At 40.9% G+C, this 15,945-nt stretch overlaps 1 protein-coding gene across 4 annotated transcripts in view; it reads left to right on the forward strand.

Annotated features, from left to right (window-relative positions):
• The first annotated feature begins 9,327 nt into the window (after positions 1-9,327).
• LOC134078236 (RNA-binding motif, single-stranded-interacting protein 1) overlaps positions 9,328-15,945 on the forward strand; it is a 28,652-nt gene continuing 22,034 nt past the window's right edge. For 2 of the 4 annotated variants that reach the window (XM_062534006.1, XM_062534007.1), the window contains exon 1: positions 11,981-12,293. In XM_062534006.1, the coding sequence (XP_062389990.1) occupies positions 12,240-12,293 (54 nt within the window). In that variant the 5' untranslated portion in view covers positions 11,981-12,239. Of the gene's footprint in view, positions 9,492-11,980; positions 12,294-15,945 lie in introns of those variants that run through there. The other 2 variants (XM_062534005.1, XM_062534004.1) reach the window with 2 other exon arrangements.

Genomic DNA, 15,945 nt, shown 5'->3' on the forward strand with positions numbered 1-15,945 from the left:
TTTTATTGTCTGCAGTTAACTGAAATATTTTGGAATATGAGTTATTCTATTAATGATTGCTTATGTAAGTTCAATTGAATTCACAGTATTTAACTGACCTAGCTTTTACAGGGAAACAACCAATACTGTAAATACAACTAAAAAAAAAAAAAAATCTTAATTTAAAATCAATTGTTTTTCACTTTACAGCGAATACATAAAATACTGTAAATGAAAATGCGGTACCTTTACTGTAAAAAGTATTCACAGTAACTTACTGGCAACAATTGGCCAGTAAGTTACCGTAAATGGAAATACAGCACCTTTACTGTAAAAGGTTTTCACAGTAACTTACTGGCAACAATTGGCCAGTAAGTTACTGTAAATGGAAATACAGTGCCTTAACTGTAAAAGGTATTCACAGTAACTTACTGGCAACAATTGGCCAGTAAGTTACTGTAAATGGAAATACAGTACCTTTACTGTAAAAGGTATTCACAGTAACTTACTGGCAACAATTGGCCAGTAAGTTACTGTAAATGGAAATACAGCACCTTTACTGTAAAAGGTTTTCACAGTAACTTACTGGCAACAATTGGCCAGTAAGTTACTGTAAATACGACTGAAATCACAGTATTTAATTGTTTTTCATTTTACAGTGAATATATAAATACTGTAAATGGAAATACAGTACCTTTACTGTAAAAGGTATTCACAGTAACTTACTGGCCAATTGTTGCCAGTAAGTTACTGTAAATTTTACAGTAAATTTTTTACAGTGTACTTAAGTAAATATGACTTTGGGGGGAAACATATATACGATTGAAATATGTGTATTTCATCTTAAAGTCACTTTCCTGTTTGGTTACTGATATTTTATTAGCATGCACTTGATGTTGGACATATATTATACATTCATTTTGTGCTCATAAATAGACATTATGCAGAAGTCATGAAGACCTTTTTGGATGAGACCTTTTGCTTTAGCCTACTCTTCCCATGACTTTTTAAACCACACGGTGGTTTAGTTGCCTTTTTCAATACAGTTTATTCCTCACTTGCTCAATGGAGGTTCTTGTATTGTTGACAAGAGAGGCTCATGTGTCCTTCAGTCTAATTATAAAGAAGATCCACCCCCTGACGTACACACACACACACACACACACACACACACACACACACACACACACACACACACAATGCTCTCATCATGTCCTTTTTAACGTTTGATAATATGTTTTAACACATTATGGATAGCATTTCAATGCATATTTCCGGGCCTTTATTGCCATATTATGTCTTTAAAGGCCATTATTCTGTGGCAGTTCCGGTGATTGTAACTGACACAGTCTTTTTGAATCGACAGAAGTCTCTTTCCTGTCTCTAAATAATTGATCAGAGGGATTGACTGAACTGCCGGCTAAACTGTCAGCAATACCGCTCAGACTGCTCTGCACTCCAGTGTCTGTCTGGGCGTGTGCCTTGGGGTGGCTCAAAGGACATCCCCAGCTGCCTCTCGCCAAACCCTCCTGACCCCTCCACCCCATCCCAGCCCAGAGCACCTATTCATCCCCCACCCCCACGGCTCTGGAATCTCACTTTGAGGTTGTTGCTCATGACAAGCAAGCGACATTCCAGCCGTGACCTCTTCACCTGATGAGCGGCAGACTCATGTCCAGAGTAGACTGACCAAAAAAGGATTTTTGGCAAGTTTCTGCTAAGTGCCTGCAGACTGCTCTGTTCTAGCCCTGTAGTACAGTAAAGAGACCTCCCTCACCCTCTTCTCCTTCTGCACAAACTAGACCTTTTATACAAGTCGGGTTTTGTTTGACTTCATATGCCATGGACAATCCTTAATGCTCTACCTCAACATTAATGTCCTCAGCCAGATATTGCATCGTTGTTGTATTTATCCTAGCTATTTGATCCAGATTCCAAGGTTTAACATCCTCCCTTACTCATGTGTCCTTCAGAGGATACTACTGAGATGCAGTCCTTGAAATGAGCAGGCTTGAGTGCAGATGAACCTGAGTGTGATTGAGAGCTTTCAGTTGACTCAAGGTGATTCCGGAACACCATGTCACCAGTGACTTCAGGTATTCAAAGATTGTGACTCATGTCACATCAAAGATCAATGAACCATGCACTGGAACAGACATGTGTGTATCTGATGGCAACGATGACAAACCCGCAATCTAAAACAGAATGAGTGAAGTTTGAAGGGCAGTATGTGTCAGATTCAGAGAGCAAGCAGTTGTTCTACCAATTAATAATATAGAAGTAGCAAAGTCCTCGAATAGGTCCAATATAGATATTGATATTTCACATAATAATGGGTGTGCATTGCAATACAGTCTGTCCAGCCTAGTTTAGTAACAGTGCAAAACAGTTTTCTGAAGTGATTGAGATGCAGTACATGAGAATGATCTGCCTGAACTGACAGTGTTTTGATGGATGGAAAGACACTAGCCTGGTTAAAACCAGACTCAACCAGCATTGTGATGAGCATAGACTTTGCGTTAACGTTGAAATAATTGGTCCAGCCTAACCCTTTATATGCCAAACATTACTTCCTACAAGTTGAATTTACTACAAACAGACTTGATAATAGACATTGGCAGTCAGGAAACAATATATCTTTGCTGTATACATAGGCTAAATGCACATATTAGTCCAACAGCAATTTTTTACATTTGGAATTATGCTGTTCAAGACTGGTGTCTCCATGAAAGGAGATATGTGGGCGTGGCCCAACTAGATGGATGCAGGACATGAAATCAAAAGTGAAAATAAACAGCAAAGTCAAAATTCTATCCAAATGTCTTGGCTAACTAAATTTGTTTTACACACAATGCTCATTCCTCTTTATTTTCAGGATACAAAACTCTTTCCCACAGGTACAAAAAACAAATCCATGGCCATGGCACATTCAAGGTTGTATCAGTTGTTACAAAATTCTGGTATCCGGGCATATAGATCAGTAGCAACAAGCAGTCAGCAGGGTGTCAACAGAAGATCCATCATCCATTTTCCACCTGCCGTATATCTATCTATCTATCTATCTATCATGGCTAATAACTACTGTCACTGTGGGCTTAGGATGAGGAGGAAATAAACTCACACACACACACACACACACACACACACACACAATCAGACCATCGGTGGCCTGTGGTCAGAGGGGGAGAAGATCCCAGCACTGATAAACAGATTGCCAGATACGTAGTGGTGCGCTGTGCTCCCCCTCAATCTCCTGTGTATGTGTTGGCTTGTGACTGATCTGCTTGTCCAGTGGATGTGTGGCTGACAGCCCAGCCTCTCAGGAGCACAATGATTTGTAACGATACAGCACGTATATTGCCATCTGCCTTCCTCCTCTGCCTGGGGACACGTCCTTCCCATCTACTTCTCCATTCCCCATCCCCCCAGTACACACATAGACACACACACACACACACACACACACACACACACACAAGCCTAAGTACCATCAGTCTAGGCAGGTCAGCAGAGCACTTGGCTACTGGCTGACCCATAGGTTTGTCACTACCACATACTCATCAGAGCAGCAGCCTTAGTTAAGTGAAGGAGTGCACAGATCACAGGTTAATGAGCAGCATGCATCACTTTTTGTTGCAAATAAGAAGTATGAAAATCACCGTTTACCACAGAAGTAACCACATTTGGTATAGTAATGTGGGTTATGCAAGAAAGACTCTTTACTCAGCTCATGTATGAGCAGTGTTCAGCTGTCGTCCCTCTGTGTTGGTCATCAGCTACCTCACAATATTGAAGCTGCCGCTATAACACCTGGCTCTCCACCAGAAATCTATCAGCTGGCAAAAGATCCTTCTGTGCATCAACTGAATTGTACAAATACAATTTTTTTTCATTCAAATGAATAGGTCACATCCAGATGTGCTCCATAGATGTCTAATTTATTAGGGAGCAAATCAGTAGCATGTACCTGGGACACATTTCTGCAAAGTTCCTCTTCAGAGGGTTTTTTATATGGTGCAAGTGATAATAGTCACCCCCACAGACTTAAATTAGTAGATTTTCTTTTAGGCCAACTACAGTTTTGGTTTTTGATTATGATGTATAAGATAGCCTAATGTTCATTTTAACATTGTTAGAAAATATTTAAATGATGCAAATGATTCTACTTTAAGATCATGTCTCAGGACCACTTTTTCAAAAACTCTCCCAGAGACATGGCAAAGCTGTTCTGTTGTTCCATCAGGTCCTGGCTTTACTTGGGGTTTATTAGAGTTGTCAGTGGTGAAGCCCCTTTCCTGTGCAGCATGTGAGCCCTTGAAAAACATGCATGTTTGCTAAGGGAACCCTCTCCTGGGCCTTTCAGCAGCCATTCACGTGGGAATACTCTGGTTGCAGGAACAACCTAGCTGGAGCCAAACACAGGCACTCTGGTAAATCTTTGCACATTCAAACACCTCCCTTTCTCCTCCCCTCCTCCTCCTCCTCCTCCTCCACCACACCCAAACACCCTGCCCCCCCTCCCACACACACATGTCCGAGGGCCAGCAGAGTAAACAAATCCGTGTAGGTCTGCAGAAAGGAGAGAGCAGGCCAAAGGCCAAAACAGAGAGGCTCGGCATCCCATGGCGGGAAAGGGGGGTTGGGGGGGGCGGGGCGGGGAGGGGGGACTTCTCCAGGAATGCGGTGAGAACAGTCACGCAGATCACATTTCAAGAATCTGGAGAACATTTATCAATGAGTTAAAAATGACAGACAGGACACAGGGAATGAGAGCTGAGAGGAACTGAGAAATGTTTGTTTGATTGCCTGACCATTCTGCAAGTCGGCATGACGCCCCATTTAAACTTTTTTTCTATCATATGTCACATCACATCTTGTCAAATATAAACAAGTAACTCAATCCCACAAAGAGTGGCAACGCCAAGAAATAGTCCCTCAGAGTCTTGATGCTAGTCCAAAACTTGCCATGGACATATCAGAAATATTTACAAACACCAGTATCACTCTAGACATGTTAAAATAGCTGTTAAAGAAGACTATAGTGACCCTTCTTTTCCAAATCCACCCAAACACACACTTACACAGCCACCCACCCACACAGGCTGAACTGGTGCGTGGTACCGATCAGTGCTAGGCAGTAGAGGCAGCAGGAATAGTGTTTAATATTGTTGTTTCAGGGGAGGCACTGGCCCCAGGGGGTTCCTGTGATTAGAGAGAGGATTTGGGGGAGATATGGAAATAAGGAAGGGAACCATGGCTGCCTGTTGGAGATGCCAGAAAGACAGCTAAGGACAGGACAGCACAAAACCAGATAAGACAAAGGAAGTGCTTTGAAACGCTACATGGTAGGACAGTTATAAGAAAAAGATATAGGTTCGCTTTAGAATAAACAATGTCTATTGAAAAAGGGCAAACATAAATCAGACAATTCACATATAACATCTATGATGCAGTTCTTTATGTTCCCAATACAAACAATTTTAGAATTGTTCAAATGCTTTTTGACGCCTACCTCTGCAAGGAGGAAGTGGGAGGGTAAAGAAGTCATTTTTTCCTTTGTGTTTGTTTTTGCCTTGGCCCTCTGTAATGGATTATTCCACTTGATATATGAGTGTGTCATCCGTGTACATCTGGAAGTGAATGTCGAGACAGAGACAGCGCATAATGAATTGACTCAAAGGGGAGCAAATAGCCCTGTGGTGACCTGGAACAGACCCTTCTTTTCAAAGTGTGTAGGACTGCTTCCACATATAGGACCACAATATTCAGTGCAAATTTCCACAAGTACTGGATTGGTATACTTGTTTTCTCAGTCACAGAGTTCAATATTACTGAAACAATCCTTGATGCACTTCTGTTGACAATGTAGTTTTAAATAGTCATCATCATTAATTCTGTTCACGTCTGTTTGAGTAGGCTACCTCATTTGCCTCTTGGAAGCTGATCTTGCATGAAATCTTGGAGGAGACTCAGCTTATCTCATCACCATCAGATATAAACAGTGCAGACATGTTTCACATCCCACTAGTGCATGTAAACTGTAGACAGCTGCAGCAACCAACATCTGAAACCCAAAACCTCAATTGGTCTCAATACTTGTAGAAAGATGTAGGCCTAGTGCATATGCAGGGAAGAGAAATAGATAAATAGATGAGTATTTGCAATGGCAATGTGTGTAGGCCTTCTCTTTGTATCTTATTTGTTTATTTTCTATTGGTCATTGATATTATAGCCTGGGTGTTCCCATGGCATTGACATCATTGATGTTATTTCCTAATGTTGTCTTACCAAGATTTTAAAACTATAGGCCTACACTGTTAACCGTAATACTATTGTTTTTATTTGTAAGTCGCTTTGGACAAATCCCATGACTAAACCATAACCATAACACATGCCTAAATAATAATAATTCTAATAATAATAAATAGGACCAAATAAAAACTACTGAAAATGTCTCAAAAGGCATGCTATTGTTGCCCAGTTAGCCTACTAGAATTTATGTTAATCTGAAAACACAACGCAATTTAATTTCAAATGAAAAGACGAGCCATATGCTGTAATTGCGTCTGTGTGCTAAGCACAATCACATCTGCCACTCAGCGGGCAGAGAACTGCTCCACCGACCATCGTTTGCGTTTGTAATCTGGCGGTGATGCTGAATGAGATTCTTTCCCAACAACGACGCCGAGAAGACTACAGACATAACTTCTCTGATTTACAACCGCTACGTGTGCTGCAAATATAGGCTATCTCCATGGGGAAAGTGTGGAAAGAGATGCACCCTCAGTGCTGTTTATACTACTATAATACCCCATACCTGCTTCCAAAGGTAGGGATGCTGTCGACGCCTTCGAAATAACGCATAGGCTACTGTCTGTATTCATGGGTTTCATCAGGTCCCTTTCCACAGGTGTATAATCAAGCACCATGCAGTCTGCATTGATAATCAAGGTGCTTGATTCTATACACCTGTGGAAAGGGACCTGATGAAACCCATGAATAGGCTACAATATATAGAACTGATCAAATATGGCTAGTTACCTTCGGTACGAGTTCTGCTTTTCTGTCTTCTTGTGTTAATTCCTGACAGTAGTAAGTTAGCAGTTTGTCACACTCTCAACAATGATTTTGAAAATGATTTCGACCTTCCATCAATAACACCACACTGGCTGTTTATCAAGTTTTCTTTGAACTGAATCAACAACTTCCACAATAGAAGTTGGATGTGGCTAGAATATGATATTGTTAGTTTATATTTCATGAATAGCCTATATTAGTTACAGCCTGCAGTCTAACAAGAGCTATAGAGAGACGTTTGGTGGAGTGGAAATGACACAAAGAGCTTTCATTCTCCTTTAGATAATGCTGACGCTTAATCTATATTGCCAAGCATATCACATGAAATTTGGTGTGACCAAGTGAAGGTTCGGCAAGGTTATGTGTTCATCTCCTCTATCATTCTTCTGTCTCTGAAAAGGTGAATACTAAATAGTTCATTGACTTTTTTAAAGACCTATGCTACCTTATAATTCTGGGGTTTAACATTAAATGGTGTTTCTATATCCCTAATGCTGACTCTCATGGCCATCACATTCACTTATTTGTGATAATTCATTGATGGTATAATGGAACTATCACATCAGACATTCATATCTTTCTTTCTTTCTTTCTTTCTTTCTCTCTCGCTTGTGTTAATTTGGCAGTACAGGCAACGCAGCGAAACAGTGTGATCTCAGATTGTGTTTATTTGTATGGTTGTTTCTATAGGATATATGTAGGCTCGTCACAGGCACATTATAGCCTCCACATTTTTGTCAGTTCCATCTCTGTTGTGGTAAAGGGCCATTTTTGAAAGCCATAGGTCGTCACTGTCAACATAAGCCTCTAACTGGGCCTAAGGCAGGACCATTTGCTTCCATTGGAAGCTACATACAGAGACACTGAACAATAGCATTATGCTGAGGCTGAAAAAAGCCCTTCACAATGTTTACAATAAAGTTTGGAGAGTTGCCTGGCAGCGGAATGTACACAATTAAAGAGCACTGTGGCGCTGCTCTTTACGTGTGCAGAGGGCCTGAAAGAGTGCCCTTTGTGCTCATATGATTTTCAATCAGGGAGCGTTTTGAAATGAACAAAATGAGGGGCCAGAGCACAATAATGCCCACCATGCCGCTGATGGTTTCTGAGACTTTCTTTCAATGAGGGAGAGAGAAATAGAGATGGAGAGTGAAACAAAAGAGCGAAAGACGGAAGAAAGGCACTCAAAGCCTCATCTTATCATTAAAAGTTACCAGCGAGGCACATGGTCATTCAGGTAGATGGTCCTGAAATTGTGCTTCCTGTGTAAACATGTAATTAAATAAGCATTCAGGCATGCATCTGAAACTGAATGCAGACCACTGTGTTTGCAACAGACTGCATATTAAAAAACCTTGATTAAATCTTTCAAACAATCATGGGGTGGCACATGCACAGCTGAACTCCCTGTACACGTAAAGGAATTCATTTTGTTTGCTCATAAGAGGAGTATGTATTATTTATGACAAAGCATATGCATTCATTATCATTTTTGCAGTTTGATTTCTATGGCAGAGTGGGCTTATTAAAATGTCACAGGAGACCATAAGAAAGGTAACAGAAAATTAACTTGTCAATCATATCTTGCCTATGTAAGCAAGTTACTGTTTTTAATAAATTCTTACATTATAATGCGGCAGATTACTGAATATAATTCTCGCATACAATTCGAATACATCCACCATCACTGAAACAATATTTTATTAAGTAGTCAAGACATGAGGAAACATGCAAGCTTTTGAATTGTCCTTGAATCATCCAAAGTCACATGCCAGTCTATACACTGACATAAATGCTTTGCCTTAAGTCCTGCCATTCAACAAGTTCATAATGACCAATTTATATTCAAGACCTTGTATGTTCAGGCATACACATTTTCCATTAAGGCATAATACAAATATATGTTTGTTATTGTTGAAGTTATGTTATCAGCATTTAGAGTTACAACATGTACATGTATTTGATTTTAGCCAGACATTACTGTTTCCAAACATAAAAGTCAGCCAAGCAGTTAAACCAATTGACCCACCAAAAGCTGATCAGTCCGTAGACAATCACAAAAGATTAGCATCCTCCTTTCTCCTCATCTTGAGACTACACAGCTGCTCAGCTGCTCTGTTAGCCTCCGCTTTGACTTTTACCAAGCCACCACTCAGAGCTTAACTCTCTAACCCCCCAGTCCCCCACCCACACTCCTAACCTCTTATGCAGTCAAGCAGCCAGAGCTGCTGTACGAATGTTCTCTCTTCCTGTCTAGCAGGCATACACATACACACATGCCTGCACACTCACAGATGCGCACACAGTCAGCTCCAACTTTCTCTAAGCCCGCCCGTGCGACCACAGTGGCAAGACAGGAGCTGTCGAGGATGATTCTGTCGGCTTCCCACAGGGGCTTCGGCCTCCGACACCACCCCTCCCCGACAGGCTGGAAGGTAAATAGTGAAATGTTTGTGAAGCATCACGCTGCTCTGGTGGATTCATTGCATTGTCTCTGCACAAGACAGAAGCGCAGACTTGGTGACGCTAAGTCAGAGGAAGCTGACTGCTGAGGAAGTTGCTGTAGAGTTTGTCAAAGGATGTTTATCAGTTCCGAGTAAGAGAGTAAGAGCAGAATGGGTTTTCCGATTAGGACAGACTTCCTGTCACCCAGCGAGAGAAGGCGATGATCACACTCCTAGGTGTTTAATTAAAAAACACTGTTTGTTTCATGCTGGTCTTATAGTAGCCTATGGTTTGTTTGCGAGTTCAACTGTTGCAACATCAGTGAAGTAGTCAGAACCATTAAGAGAGGGAGGAGCTGAGGAGCAGCACAGCAACAGAATAGAAAATGAAAGAGACATATGATACGGGAGGGGCGAGGCTTTCTGTTCGTTTGGATGTGCTGCACTGACTGCAACTATACTACAACCATTCCAATGATTTTGCGTTTGAATATCAAGTTTCCTTATTGAACACAGATATTTCATATCAACTTGAAGCCGGTGTCAGTGACCAGTGATGTAGTTGTGGTACACTTAACTCTCAATTTCTTTGTGATTGAGATCAACTTTTTCTCTCGTGTAGCAAGATGTCATATCTAACTGTAACCAAAAAAATGAATGGGTTTTGCAGTGCTCTAGAAATTGTGTCATATGAGGGATATGACACAATTTCTTGAATGGCAAAACCCATTAATTTCTCTTCTCTTCTATTTTACACAATTGCAAGCTGATTCAGATACTCACTTGGCCTATTGGTATCACATAGCTCTAAAGACACCTAATTCAATTTTCTGTCTTTCCAGCAAAGGTGTTGTTTTACACGTGTCATTGAATATAGTGAAATATACCGGTTTTAAAACAATGCAATTTCTACTAGCTAACCATCCTTTAACTGTCATTGTTGACCTTTAACATCCTGAAATGAATTAGTATATAGCCTAGCAGTAGTGATATTTAGGGTTTGTAATGATTGGCTTTTGATTTTTTTTGCCAATGTTGACATGCTCTATTTGTCGTGACTGCAACATTAGATGTTGCATAATCATATTAGCAATTGGTTCAAAGCATCTGACACAAAAGGGCAAACAAAAGAGTGTGCTGTAGTGTGATTCCCTCAATAGAAGTGGAGCTGTAGTGTACACATGCAAAATGGCACTGGTCAACAGTGCAACAGTGGTCAACAGTGTTGCTGCTGTTATTGCTGGAATGTATTGGCTAATTTTAGGAAGGCAGTATTAGACCAATGCTGTTTTGAATTTTCCCAAAACTTTTAAAGATCTTTATCAGCGTTAGGTGCATGCGTTTACTATTGAAGGAAAATTATGTAAATCTAATATATTCTCAAAATAAACGAGGGAGGAGAATGTGGGGTATTTTAATCCCATACCATACATTAATCAACATTTTTTTAAAAAACTAATAAACAATAGTCAACATGCAACATATGGGTATTGCATAAAGAACAACAGAGTCAGTATATTATGTAGTAACATGTTTTTTTATTTTGTTTAAGTAGTTAGGTCTAGCCTATTGTTTAATGTTTCATTCATAGCATAAGGCCTGTGGCTTCCTAGGCTATTCTACAGTAGCCTCCATGATCTAAAGCCTATGAATTCCCAACAGACCTAGGACTGTCTTTGAAACACATCATTATATTCAGTTTATGTCAAATTACCTTGTTGTGTGTGTACCTGTGTTGCCTCTGTTGTGTCAGTGAACCTTGCCAGTTAGGCCATTATAGCCTATGCCAAGCCAGTGTCATTTGGATTTTTTCCAACAAAGTTACGTCTAAAATACAGAGCATAGACATTTTCTTTAATTTATTAAAACTATTTTTCTTCAATAAAATCTTCAAATTGGGTTAGGCTGGCTAGGTTGTTGTTGTTGCCTAGGCCTACTACTGCCTCCATTGAGCTACTCTTTTGGCACAATGTTTCTTGTTTCATAGCCTATCAAATGCCTGATAGCATCCTGTTTATTAATGCCTTTTTGGAGATGACAATCGATTTGATTTTTATTAGCAGACTGTGTTTAGAGGAAACTCCTTAGGTGATCCTGTAGAAACGTTGAGGTTAAATATAAATTATTTAGTTAACACACTACAACTAGGTATCAACTCTTCAAACCGCAAAATACTTGATGGCCGCTCTGAGGAATGTTAGGTATGCATGCTGGGATAAACTATCGACTAGTACGGGGGAGCTATGTTTTACAAATGAAACCAGACTTTGACGTTTTACATCGCACACGCATATAGAGGATACGTCTTAATGTAATAGATATGGTGTAATCTCATTTTAACTAAATGATTATAGTAGTGTGAATACTATGTCGAACTCGGAGCTTTTATTATGACAGTATACCCATCTGGGTGGTGTTGTGGTGCCGTCCCCAGTAGGAAGGTCCGTTCCGAGGGGAACTCAATGCAGATCAATGAACTCGGCTAAACAAACGAGTTGGGCGGTCGAAGTTGGGACAAATTCTGGAATATATTGTCTTGGTTCGGCATTTACACAATTCAAACAGCGATTGTTGTATACGATCATTTAAAACAGGTTGATGAGAACGAACATATATCTCTATGTTGTATAGAGTTAAATTTACAACTTTACTCATCCAGCCTGTGGAGACGAGAAAATCAAGTCAGCTTGAAATTCTGAAAGGGGACACTCCATCTATTGGGAAATTCGGTAAAAGAAGATGATTTTTGCTAATACTGGCAACCCTTTGAGGAATACGCATCGTAATAAACAGGTAACAGCATCGATGGGTTTAATTATGCACAACCTGACTATTCACTTACTATTACGCGACGGTGAAATATAATGTATCCTTGGGTTACTTCACAGTAACATTAGCTTGCTATAAGTATTAACGTTAGCCCAGCGTAAACGTTAGCTAAATATTAGATTTGTTTTGCTGCCCTGTGTTTAATGTTCGTGACAAATCCTGATGCTGACGGCGAAGTAGCCCAGCTAGCTAGCTAGCTCACTTGTAATTAAAGAAATGGTTGCTATTGCTGGTGCGTAAATCTGTGTTTACAAATAGAAGTTAACTGACCAAAAGCCTTATGAAACAGGACATAAACATTAGTCCACGAGGAAGTTGATGTTTGAGTGTTAACGTTATATGTTTATATGGCTCTGTAAGCCTATGGCCCTGACGGTCTAACTTACTGTAATTACATTTGCGCGAGTTGTTTTATATTTCTAGTAAGGGAATAGGGCTAGAACAGGAAGTGTGTTTTAACTCGTAACTATGTAAGTTAATGGTAAACAGCCTGTAATGTCACATTTTACACGGTAGAGATTGCAAAGTGCACTGTAATCCCTGATACAATTTCTGTCTCTGTTGGTAGAATTGGTGTTTACTTGTAAACATAGACTTGGCCTCTAGATCTGTAACAACATCAAAAAGGCTGGCAGCTGACTGCGAAGCTAAAATATTTGAAATACATCTATCTAGCTCCCACAATGCCTTTACCAGGTCACTTAGGTCATGGTGGCTATGAGATTGACTGCCCGTCATATGTTGAAAGATGGCCCTGGAATCTGCAGTTCTGATACTGTAAATCAGCCTTCAATTTCCACCAGATTGGAATCAAAGAGAGTGTGCAGGCAATCTACTCAATCCCCTGTACCGATTACCTCTGTATGGTGGATGATGACTTAATGTTATATGAATTGAAAGGTTGATTAAGTCGAGTAAGCACCGGATCAGACTAACCACATTTTTTTTCTCCCTGCTGTGACATTAGCACTTGGTGTTAGTGTTAGAGCTGGGCATGGATCAGTGTTTGAGGGCGAGGCCTCTCACTGGAAGCTCTGTGTATTTCCAGCTCGGATATGACAGGCCCTCTTGGTCTGGAGTAGGCTGATAAGATGCTGGTCTCTTTCCACCAGGGCCCTTCAAACTCCCCCTGCTCAGTTGCTCAGGCAGAGGTTTGAAAGCCACTTTATTTGAGTATGCCTGAAGGGTATAGATTTCACTCATACAGAGAATGGCTTTCCTTTCTTTCTAGAAATGGTCTTTGACAACTAAAAGACTGGGACTGGACTGGGCCCGTGGTTTTAGGCCTGTCCTAATGTGAGATGATCAAAATGATTCACAATGTTTTTTTAAGACTCTCTTAAGCCAGCTCTGAAATGAAACCAGCGTTCTTTTCCCCCAAGGAGATGAGTCAGCTGGGAAAAATACTTTGAATGCCTCTTTTGAGTGTTCCAGCATCCTGTTGTAAGCATACTGAAATGCTAATGGAAGTTTGTGTGCTGCCTACTCATAAGGATAGCTCCCCCCGATTCAGTTATTAAGCTGTTTCCTGGTTCTCATGGACCAGCCCTTAACTTTCCCATTATGTAGATTCAGAATTGTATGTATAGATGTATATTATGAACGCAAATTGAAGAATGTCTCTTGGTGATCAGCAATCTGTATGTTTTGTATGGGTAATCATATGGACTGTAGGTCTAGGCAATGTGCAAGAAAATAATCTTTCAGCCAGGTGGAACTGTACCTTCAATGAAGCTGTTGTAGCCTGTGGCATGAATGCACATGCGGTTGATTGGTGGATTCAACTGGAGACTTGGGTACCTGTATAAATGGTGCCTTTGTCTGCCGGCCTCTATTGAAATGAATTTTTTCTTCACCTGTGCAGATGTTTTCAACACCTTCCCATCAAAAATTAGCTCCATAGAACAGTTACCTTTGATGCAGGTATTACCGTTGCCCTTATGAAGCTGGAACTAATTGATGGATCTCTTAACATCTTTTAATAATTCTATTACCTCAATGAATCCTTTAACCTATGTTTTTCCAGCCTCACCAGCACTCAATTTATTTTCTTTTCCACACTGACATTTTTGCAGTGCCTGATCCTTACAGACTAATTGTTTATGACTGAACCAGAAGTGAGGAATAGTTTGTCTGATCCAAGGAAACATACTGATTGTCTAATAATGAAAGAAAATACAAGTAGCCTGAACAATAAAGTAAATGGATAATGTGTTGCCATATTTCTAATTTGTATTCAATCCAGATGCATTTGGAGGCCTGGAAACAGGTTTTACCAAAGTATTTCCAAATCATTTTGAACCATTTAGCGTGATCATTTCTAAGCACTATCTGTCCGACTGAACTTGAGTAAAGGACTGTGTTTTCCCAGGTCCTCCTAGACTCTTGCAGAGTGACCTCAACAATGCAGAATGCATTTTGTGTGCCGAGAATCGGAGGATTCCTGCATTAATCTCCTCTGTGCCTCGGACTGAACTGGCAGATGGGAGCTTTCCCAGATTTTTAGAGGCGCACTAGTCGGCTTTTATTACTGACTTAGTGCTTCTGGACTCTTCACAGCTGTCTGCCTTAGAAGGTGACAGGAGCCGAATGGAATTTGAGGTTGGGATTAATATTGTATTGGTGTGATTGCGTGTGTGTGTGTGTGTGTGGTTTCGCTGGGTTGACTCGCATCATGGATGTGTTGATAAAAGTGAAATCGGCTGTTGTTTCTTTTCTGGGACCACTTGTGCATGACAAACATCCGGATAAACATGATCGGCCTGAGGATTCGCGGGTCAGCGGACCTTTAGAGTGGACGCCCATTATTGAGTGTAAGGTCATGGCTTGGAAGGCAGCTCTCAGAGTTAATTGCAGAGGCGTTGGCCCCTTTGTAGCAAGGCGGTGTTTTCATCCCTGCGTCGTTTTGATCCACATTATGGAAAACTGCTGTGGCTAATAAGAAAGAACTGAAGCACACACAAACATACAGGGAACTTCAGCGGGCCGTGAGAGGGGGCCGGGCAGTGTGCATTCTAGAAAAACAGGCTGTGGTTGGTGGGGAGGCCTGAACCGGAGGCACGTGAGTGTCTCTGGAGGGGAGCAAGTCCAGTCTGAGATTGCTCAATTCTGTCACCACTTCATTCCTGGGATTCCATCCGCTTCCTCTCTCCCGCGATCTGAAGTAGGGAGGAGGCGGGGAATCGGGGTTGTAATCAGTGCCTGAAACCGAACAGTTTTAAAAAGGGGGGGGGGGGGGGGTGCTCTCCAGATTAGAGCATCTGCTTCCATTAAAAAGAGAAAGGAGGCAGGCCGGATGTGATTGAGCAATGGCATAAGGGGCCTCTTCATAAGAGCAAGAATGAGAGGAGAAAGAAGGCCATTCTGAGCTGCGGTCACCATCTCATGACCGGCCACACAGCTTTTAGCCTGATATCCGAGAGAACGGATCAAGTGACATGAGCTCATGTTTACAGCTATTTCATACTTGCATGAAATCAAATTCCCTCTCACTCTGCCCTTGTCTTATTTGAAACGCAAGACATATGTACTGAATTTGTGAGAATGCGCAAATCTCTTTGATAAACACTGAAACTAATATACCTAGAGTGGGATCAGGATTCAGGATATAGCCTAA

The sequence above is a fragment of the Sardina pilchardus genome, chromosome 4 (genome assembly GCF_963854185.1).
Source record: "Sardina pilchardus chromosome 4, fSarPil1.1, whole genome shotgun sequence".
In the NCBI taxonomy this organism is placed as follows: domain Eukaryota; kingdom Metazoa; phylum Chordata; class Actinopteri; order Clupeiformes; family Clupeidae; genus Sardina; species Sardina pilchardus.